The 9,341-nt window shown below is 43.6% G+C and overlaps 1 protein-coding gene and 1 pseudogene across 6 annotated transcripts; both read left to right on the plus strand.

The window, feature by feature from the left end:
- The first annotated feature begins 2,338 nt into the window (after positions 1-2,338).
- LOC136462943 (uncharacterized) lies at positions 2,339-5,279 on the plus strand. Of its 6 annotated transcripts, none has more exons than XM_066461988.1 (3): positions 2,339-2,551; positions 2,969-3,042; positions 4,673-5,279. In XM_066461988.1, the coding sequence occupies exon 3, from the start codon at positions 4,699-4,701 to the stop codon at positions 5,122-5,124; it is 426 nt and encodes a 141-aa protein (XP_066318085.1). In that variant the 5' UTR covers positions 2,339-2,551; positions 2,969-3,042; positions 4,673-4,698; the 3' UTR covers positions 5,125-5,279. The 6 variants fall into 6 exon arrangements, with proteins under 6 accessions (XP_066318085.1, XP_066318087.1, XP_066318084.1 ...); XM_066461990.1 differs by having other exon boundaries at positions 2,969-3,016; XM_066461987.1 differs by lacking the exon at positions 2,969-3,042 and having other exon boundaries at positions 2,340-2,551.
- Positions 5,280-6,094: 815 nt separating this feature from the next.
- On the plus strand, positions 6,095-9,125 carry LOC136462944 (mitotic spindle checkpoint protein BUBR1-like; annotated as a pseudogene).
- The last annotated feature ends 216 nt before the right edge of the window (positions 9,126-9,341 follow it).

Below are 9,341 nucleotides of genomic sequence, written 5' to 3' on the forward strand. Positions count from 1 at the left end.
TGTGTGCTACAGCATAAGTTAGAACTATAGCTTGTCTGTATATAACTACAGGTTTTTATTAGTTTACACAATATATTGAGTAATAAGATAGCATTTTGTTACGATTAGTTTCCTCTGAAGAGATAATTGCATATTGCGCTTCTTGCATTATTATTTTCAGGTTGTGTATGGACTACTCGGACACCTCTGATTGTTCTTTTTCTTTTTCTTTTTCTTTTTCCTATGAGGTGTTCCTGTCCTGTCCTCAACCTCTGATCATTTATTTTTATTTACTTTCTGCTGGGGGTATTCTAAGAGCCTGGAGTGGTTCCGTGCGTCACGCCACTGCCACCAAGGTATGGTGGACAACTTCTCTGCCTCGGTGCGATTTGTCGATGAGGATGGTGTCAAATGGTGGTTCCCGCGGGTCTATGGTCTCCTGCTCAATGCCAACAAATAGATCTCCTAGTATTATGGAAGATGGAGCAGCAAACACGCGAAGACCGAACCCAAACAAAGGAAAGAGTGGGTGGTGCCAACATTGCACCGGCTGACACAACATCAAGATGGCTCCAAACAAGAAAATCACAACATAAAAGTTGTAGGTCTTTTCGACCTTTTCAATTTGCATATACAAATCACCTGATTGGGAGTTCGGATGAAGGAGATACAGCTTCCAGAAGGTCTATTGTAGTATAGCTTGCGTCGACTGGCACCGGGTGACGCCTGAAGTTGTTCATTTAATCCAAAAGCTAAGTTTGTGAAATTTATATAGTCACAGAGAATGTGGCGTCGCGGCTCACAAACTCTACTATGTAGATCTTTTTGTGATGCGGCTAAGATCATTTTTATTCCGGCAGGAAGAGATTTCCGATATCTATTTCTTTCGTGCGCCAACAAATCCACGAATAAGTTCCACCACATCTCCATACCATCATGTACACTGCGCTGGCAAACGAATGAGCCACAACTTATGTAATTAGTTTTATATTTAGCTCATGTTTAGTCCTCCTAATTGATATCTAAAATTTCAATGTAACAGGGACTAAAGTTTAGTCCTAGGATTCAAACACCCCTGACTCTCGACTCCTGCTGGTTGCTCACTTGCACCACCATGCCTATGTGTCTACACATATATACTCTAATGCCAGAACGTCTAAGATGGTCTTTATTGTTCATCCTTTAAAAATATCATAACTTTAAGGTTACCATTTGTGTATGCTATAGGATTGGGATGCGCACTGATCTATGAGGGTGTCCATGAGAGTCAAAAATTTTGATGCCATTATGATGTCTAAACTTACCAATCAGAAACGAACTTGATTGTTAAAATATTTTCAATACTGCTTTCATATACTCTATCTGTCCCAAAATAGAATTCATTCTCGCTTCCCGAGAAGTTAACTTTTTTTAACTTCGACCAATTATATATAAAAGAATATTAATATTTATAATACATAATTAGTATCATTGCATAGAACATTGAATATATTTTCATAATAAACTTATTTGGAGATATAAATATTGCACGTATTTTTTACAAACCTAGTCAAAGTTGAGAAAGTTTGACATGCACGTATCCCATAACGACTTATATTTTGGGGTAGATGAAGTATATGCTAATGGGAGTAGTCAACAGGAAGTGGTGATGAACACAGCAATACTTTCATATTATATGCTAATGGGAGCACGAAGAAACACAGAGGAATGGGCATATATACTAATGGTGGGAATATTCGTTTAGAAAATTACGGAAGGTTCACTAGTCTCACCATGTATAACCTGCACATCTTTTATTTGGCACCACTGATGTTTCCTTCCATGCATGATTATTGTTTCCTTCCATGCATGATTATTGTTTCATGCATGATTATTGTTTCCTTTCATACATGATTATTGTTTCCTTCCATGTATGATTATTGTTTCCTTCCATGCATGATTATTGTTTTCTTCCATGCATGTGGTCTCAGGTGATCGATTTGTTTTCTTCAAAGCAGGCGGGGATCGCAGGGATGGCAGTTTCTTTTTCTATCGCGTCTTTTCTTTTCTCGCTCGTCCGTTGGACGCGTGGGAGGTGAGATCAATCGCATGGGGTGACAGACGGAATGTGTGAGACGTGCGTTGAAGCCTAGGTGAGAAAGATCCAAATAACGTTGGTCATCGGATCAAGTTAAAGTCTATGAGAAAGAATTAGGAGTCATAGATTTTAATGATACGGTAATCCTAGGTATAATTTCATAGATGCATAATGATTGTAGTCTCTCGTCGGGGGATTTTTTTTTTAAGACTAGTATAGTTTTGATTGGTCCAACTAAATTTTGTCGGCTTGCTCGTCACCTGGGCCTCCGTTGCGAATCTTCCGAGTTCCGTCCGACCAGGCAGACGCACTCCTCCGTTCGCCGGCGCGGTCCCCCGCCCCCAGCCCCCTACCGCCTAACGGAGGAATCCTGTCCGCGTCGCCGTCTCCAGCTCTCCGCCTCCAGCCCTCCACACAGCGCAGCGCCGCCCCGCGCCCCCTGACGCACGAGTGCCCTACGGAGGGAGGAATCGAGGAAGGCGGCCGGCACACCTTGTGAGAACTGAGAAGCCTACTCCCGTCCATTTCCTTCCTTCTTGCAAGGTCCCCTAAATCCCTAACCCTAACTTTCCTCTCTCTGATCCAATTTGATGCATCTTACGGATGTAGCCATGCAGGCAGTAGAAATTAGCCAGGATGTACTGGTTGATTACTTATGCATTATATGCTCTGATTGTAGAAGCTTCTACCATGTATGTTTCAAATTATATTAGTATGATGTTTGAACTATTTGTATTGTAATTTAAGACTTATTATTGTGCTATTTAGTATTTGTATACCAATTGTGGAGCAATCTTTATGGTACTTTAGCAGTTACCAAATTGCTAAATGCATTTTACTACATTGCATATGAAAATTTTGGTCCTGCATACCCCATAGAAAAATCCTAATCCGCTGCCGGTAGCGTGCTAGGAGGTCGCCCATCATCTGTCCGGTAAAGTGGATTGGAGATCTACCTGGGTACGTTTTGGTTGCTTCATTCGTTGGTGCGTAAACCCTAGCTTGTTTAGTTGTGGTTTTATGTGTATGTGCTGCGTGGTGCCCTACTTATCTGGTCAATCCATTCATGGTTGAATTAGGCTAGGGTATTCTTTGTTGGCACCACAGCAGTTCGTAGTACCCAACTGAGGTTTGGCCATTTGGGCGCAGTTAATTTTCCAAATTTTGCAGATGCTCCCAGTTTCGCAGCATTTTTCAGATTAACCAGGGAAACAGGTTCCGGCCAAATTATTTCTTCTCTTCGAAAGGATTTAGGGAATGACGTTATTGTTGTGTGGTTTCATTCACATGCTGCACCTGATGACATAAATAAAGTGCATGCTCAGGGGCGGAGCTTGGTTAAGGCCAAGTGATTTTGCCTTTGCTAAGTAGAACTTTTGTACTGTTTATGCATGATTCGTACTCAATTATAGAGACTAACCCCTCCTGATACTTCAATCAAGCTCTGCCACTGTGGATGCTTATCTGCCACAGATCAAGTAGACAAGTAGTTATGTAATTGTGTTTGCTGATTGATTCTATGGGGCCTGCGGCAATATTTATTATTATCATGTTGTGTTACTGCAGGCTTATCCCACTACCTGACATATCAAGTAGACAAGTAGTTATGTAATTGTGTTTGCTGATTGATTCTATGGGGCCTGCAGCAATATTATTATCATGTTGTGTTACTGCAGGGTTATCCCAGTAACTGACATATCAAGTAATAGTAGTTGTGTTCGTTCATTCATATTATCTGTTTCCCAAATAGTATACGCCACTGAGGGGCTGTATCCCGCCACATGGATACATATCCTATATGGAGCAAGTCGTCGGCGATGGCGAGGTGTGTTCAATTCCTCTACTTTCATCCCTAACACGGTCTGATTTCTTCCCTTCCCTCCACTCAAAGAGCCAGGAAAGAGGGGCAGATCGGCAGTACCTGGAACCGGTGGCTCAACGGCTCCATCATGCCTCTCCCATCCATCTGCTCTGTGCCGGATCCTGCCTCTCCCACCCATCTGTTCTGATTCACTCTCCCACCTTGCTCTAATCCCATGCGTATCTGCCAATCGGCTATGCTCCAATCCCTCTCCCTCCCCTCCCCCTGTTCTGTTGATCCAATTCGCATCCACTACTGTGTGTCATCTTCCATCCCCTCCCAATCTGCTGCTGCCAGGAGACCAGGACCAACAAAATCTGTACTCTCCCAGTCTCCCACCTCTGCTGTAGCTACTCAGGTGAACTGCTGGGAAACTGACTGCTATGATGTGCTGTGTACTGTACTCTGTGTTATTTTTAAAAGAAATTAGTTGCATCGTGCTTTGACTGCTTGTTACATATGAAGGGCGTGTTTGGTCTGCTGTGCCATGTGCTCTGTTGCTGCTTCTGCTTGGGAGCAGAGTAGATCAGATTGCCCACAAGTTATGCCACCCAATCCATATTACTGTATAAGGATCCGAAATTGTATTTGTTACATTTGTTAAAAGGTAACTTATTCCTGCTTTTATAGTTTATATGTGCCATACTAATTGATGTTTTGAAAATAGTAGGTGTGTTTGCATCTCTGTTGATGGTATTTAACATGTTATGTTACCACTTTTGTAAATTTGGCTCACTTTAATTGTGTTTCAACAGGGAAGGCCAAGGCTTGGCCTGAGAGAATGCAAGACCCAAGGGATGATGATTTCTCAGTGCCAAAGTTGCATAAGAAGAAGGTTGTCTACCGACCACTGCCATCAGGCCAGCTCAAAGGTGAACCTGAACTGCTGCGGAGAGAGGCTCCACAGTCATCAGGCATGGTCCAAAAGCCACCCAAAAGAAGCTTGAAGGTTGAGCCTCACACGTCCCCTTCTGACAGAGGGACTCCAGATTCCCTGCCGGAATCTGGTCCTACCGATGAATACCGGGCGTTACGGAGGAAGTACCTGATGCTGGAGGAAGAGAACTTTGCATTGGACAAAGAACTGAGCATGGAAGAGGAAGAAATGAAGGCCCTAGAGGATGAAAAGCTTGCACTGCTTGATCAGCTTGTTGTCTTGGAAGGCCTTGTCGAGCCGTCCCAGCTGCAGTCTCAGCGTAGGCCGTGAGGTGTTTTGGTTTATGTATAATCGTTGTCATTCAGTGCAATTCAGCAACTAGTAGCTGTTATACTTGGTCTAAACAGTGTCTAGAAACAGCATAAACCTGTTATATCGGGCATTGGCGAATAAAAAACTTCTATGACTGTTTGCAGGGTCGGCAACTTCTTAGTGTGTTTGTGTAAAGTCTGAAGAATCAGAAGAAAATTTAGTTGCAAAAGTAGTTTGGTGCGTATGAAGCCTTGTTGCGGCTTTACCTGAAGTTGAGCTCATGATGTGTAACAGGAATGATGCACTTGTTTTCATACTTCATGGGTGCTGGTGCCTACGAGGAAATAACATGGCTTTGGTTACTGTCATAAGTTGTGTTTGCGGCGAATAAGCAAAAATTTGGATGGTTAATGGGATTGTTAGTGCGGGCATGAAGAACAAATATTCTCAGTGGTATGGGTAATGTTTAAGTTGAGCACAATAACTGAGCACACAAAATGGTCCCTGATGAATGTTTTGTGTTCAATAAACCTGTTAGTTCAGGATGAGAAGATCTAATGGATGTATTCCCAGAGAAATGAGGGTTGTGCAGACAAAATTGAGATATATCATATATGCATATATTACAAAAAGGAAAAAAAAGGGCGGGGGGGGGGGGGGGGGGGGGGGGGGCTACTGATTGATCATCTCCACTGATTGATTTTTCTCTTCACAACGTTGTGGTAGCTTAAAAATACGTACTTGGTGGAGTAATTTTAGACCTCCTTTGCATTGTTGCCAAATTTTTTACTAGAGTGAAGTTTGTTCCAGTCAAGCAAAACCTGGGCCAAAATTTAGCTGGGCTGTTTTGGGTACAAACGAGCCCAAACAAATCACAGATCGGAGTAACTGAAAGCCCACGGCCCAATCTTTTCGCAAACCCTCGCCGTTTAAAACCTTACCTGCAGCAGCAGCCGCTCCAAAACGCAACGGTCCGATCCCCTGGAATTCAAATTGCAGCCGGTGCGACGACACCAACACAACCACCTCACATGGCGGCGGCGGCGGCGGCGGCGGCGACTGCGAAGGCGGCGGAAGATATGGTGGCGGCGCTCGATGAGGAGACGCTGGCGCTGATGGAGATCAGCAGCGCCGCCACCGCGGCGCCGGTGGCTGTGGACGCCGAGTGGGAGACGTTCAAGGAGAACGTGCGGCCGCTCAAGCGCGGGCGCGACGTGGCCAAACTCAACCACGCGCTCAAGGCACACGCCGATCCCGCCCAGCGCGCCGCTCTCCTCGAAGCCCGCAAGTACGTTGCCTTCTCCACCCTTTCTCCCAGCAATGGGGGGAAAAAGTTGCGGTTTTGTTTGGATCTGAATTTCTTGATCTGGGCCTCTGGGTCTGGGGAGGAGACAAGTTGCTGCAGTAATGCAATCTATCTTGTGTATTCATCGTTCGGTTGATTTGCCTGATCCAGGAAGATGATTGAGGCAATCGACGAGTACCAAGGCGAGGATCCGCTCCAACCGTGGCTGGAGTAAGCGTTTCTCGAAGCCCCTTCAACTCGCCTCTCGCGATTTCTTGGTTCGTGATAGCTGCTCTAGCCGAAAGATTGATAATTTCTTCTCTGCTTCGTCCGCGTGCAGCTGCATCAAATGGGTCCAGGAGTCATTCCCGACCGGCGGCGAGTGCTCGGGGTTGGTGGTGTTGTACGAGCAGTGCGTGCGGACCTTATGGCACGACGGGCGCTACAAGGACGACCTCCGCTTCCTCAAAGTGTGGCTGGAATACGTTAGTCGTGCGATGCCAGCTTGATTTTTTTCCTGTAGCTTTCGTCTGTGCAGTGGAGGCATCTCACATATCATTCCACTGCTGATCGTGTTCTGTTTGCAGGCTGGGAATTGTGCAGATGCTGAGGTGATTTACAGGTTCCTGGAGGCCAACCAGATTGGGCAGGGCTATGCCATCTACTACATGGCTTACGCATCGTTGATGGAGTCAAAGAACAAGTTGAGGAAAGCTAATGAGATCTTTGACCTTGGTATAGCTAGGTGAGATTTCCACGAGGCCAACACTTGTTTGTTCATATAAAGCTCTTCAATTTGAAATTGCTCCGTAGATCATGCTGTTGTACTATCTATTCCATCTAAAAATTTTGCCCTATGGGGGTGGGTACATATGCTTGGGAAAAATATATTTCTACTGTGTGTGATTTTCGTACAGAACAAGAGTCAAGGATAGTACAAACAATGAGGCTGATGACAGTCTTCTTCTTTGTTGTTTTTATTTGGATTAACCTGGACCGGGCACTCATGAAGATATCTAGCAGGGTACTTAGTTCTGCATGATCGCTTCTAATTTGATACATGCTCACGAATTAGAAACAAATAATTCTTTTTAGTTTCTAGTTGGCATATGTAAAATGCTAAAAAAATCTTGGAGTCTTCTAGTTCCTATTCTTTAAGATATGACATTCCTTTGACTAGTTATGCCACTATCTTCTTGTGAATGGTACAACACTCGGAATTGTTTTACTTGTCATGGTTTCTGCTTACCTCTTTGGTTATGGTTAGTTTTGCATTGGTTTTAATACTTGATTAATTCATGTGAATGGATTTAGTTTCTTATATTCGGTTTTTCCTTGTCAGAAAAGCGAAGCCTCTGGAGAAGTTGGAAGCTGTATACAGGACATTTCTTCGAAGATCAACCAAAAAGAGGGAACAAGAGGTTTGCTGTTTAAATGATAGCAGTGTTTATCTTGGAACCAATATCTTCGTTGAATGAATCCTTTCTTTTTTCTATAGCCGGATAATACAGCAGATGATGATCTGCCAAAACGCAGTTTTGGGATTAACTTGAAACGAGATGAAAACAGTAAGCTTGTTCAGTTTTACTCTGATTTAGCATGAACTTCAAGTGGTTGCAACCTAATGCATATGCAAACATGGCAGGAAATCAGCAAGCATGGAACTCCCACCTGGGGAGACCAAGGGCACTGCAGAGGTCAGTACAACTATGATGCAACAGATGTAAAGTATCCATCAACACCTGGAGTTTTTTCTCGTGATGTCACTGATTATGCCTTTGCACACTTGCAGAATCGATGCTAACAGGCCGCTTTCAGTTTACAAAGAGGAGAGGACCATTACCAAATCAGAGTCTTGATGGAGTGAGGAACAAAGAAAATAGCACAAGCTGGCGCACCCTCCCAACACAAGCAGATCGGAACAAGGAAAATAGCATGATGCCCACTAAATGGACGTCTCACAAGGTACTTTTGCCAGGCCACTCGGATTCTTTGAAGTGACCCATTGGAGACTTGTATCGAGGACAACTATTGAGTAATGAACTTGTGGTAACATCGCACTGCTGTACAGATTCCACAAAAGTTAGGAGCAAGAGGAGCAGTTCAGTCAACCCGAACCAGTTCCATTGAGGTCTTCGTGGAGGAAGACACTGCACAGTATGTTATTTAACATCCTAGTCATACAGTTTTTTGAAGGATTGTTCAAAGTTACTACAAACATATATTTCTAAATAATTATTTCCTTTCTATTGCTATAGGGAACCTGCTCGGCCGGTGCCAAAGAGCCCAAAACCTTCTGTTCTGAAGCTCAGGCAAGCAACAAGCAAAAGTCTTAAGAAGTAAGTATAGCATAGCTCTTGCATCTTTCAGTTTTTAGGGGAACTATTTTCAGCAGTTCCCTAACCTGTGCTCTTTTCTTTGAAACAGGGAAACTGAATTGCTTAAGGAGAACCCGTTGCACAACTTTCCCCTGAGCAGCCTTAGATAATCAGCATTTTGCTGGTTCTGAGAAGCATTTTCGTTACTGATTTGGTTGTTTGATTGTTGTGAGGTTGTGCCTTTATGCCCAATAAGCTTTAGCCTCTAAAGCTTAGACAAGCAACATGTGAGCGCCCACGGGTTTATGCAAGTGTTGTAATCTTCTGCATTATGTTGGCTTATTATTGATAGACCTGCAGATCTCGCAGGCTTATGCGAATCTGATAGCTACACAAAATAATCTGCTTCTACAAATTTTGGCTGGTCCTTTCTGCTTGTTTTTTAATGAATACCTCTGGACTAAGCCGGTGTGTATTTGTCTTTTTATATATATTTTTCGTGATTAGTAATTTTTCTCAAAATAAAAACTAGTAAAGCACTTGTTTCTCCAAATAATTTGCAATAAAGCTACGGACAAAACGTGAATGAAAACTGACATGCAAGTGGATGCATGGCACATTGTTGGCCCCAG

The sequence above is a fragment of the Miscanthus floridulus genome, chromosome 7 (assembly GCF_019320115.1).
Source record: "Miscanthus floridulus cultivar M001 chromosome 7, ASM1932011v1, whole genome shotgun sequence".
In the NCBI taxonomy this organism is placed as follows: Eukaryota; Viridiplantae; Streptophyta; class Magnoliopsida; order Poales; family Poaceae; genus Miscanthus; species Miscanthus floridulus.

Coding starts and splice junctions, on each gene's coding strand:
- LOC136462943 (XM_066461985.1), top strand. CDS start 3,716: ATGTTGTGTTACTGCAGGGTTATCCCAGTAACTGACATATCAAGTAAT. Junction 3,882..4,672: donor AAGTCGTCGGCGATGGCGAG/GTGTGTTCAATT, acceptor GTGTTTCAACAG/GGAAGGCCAAGGCTTGGCCT.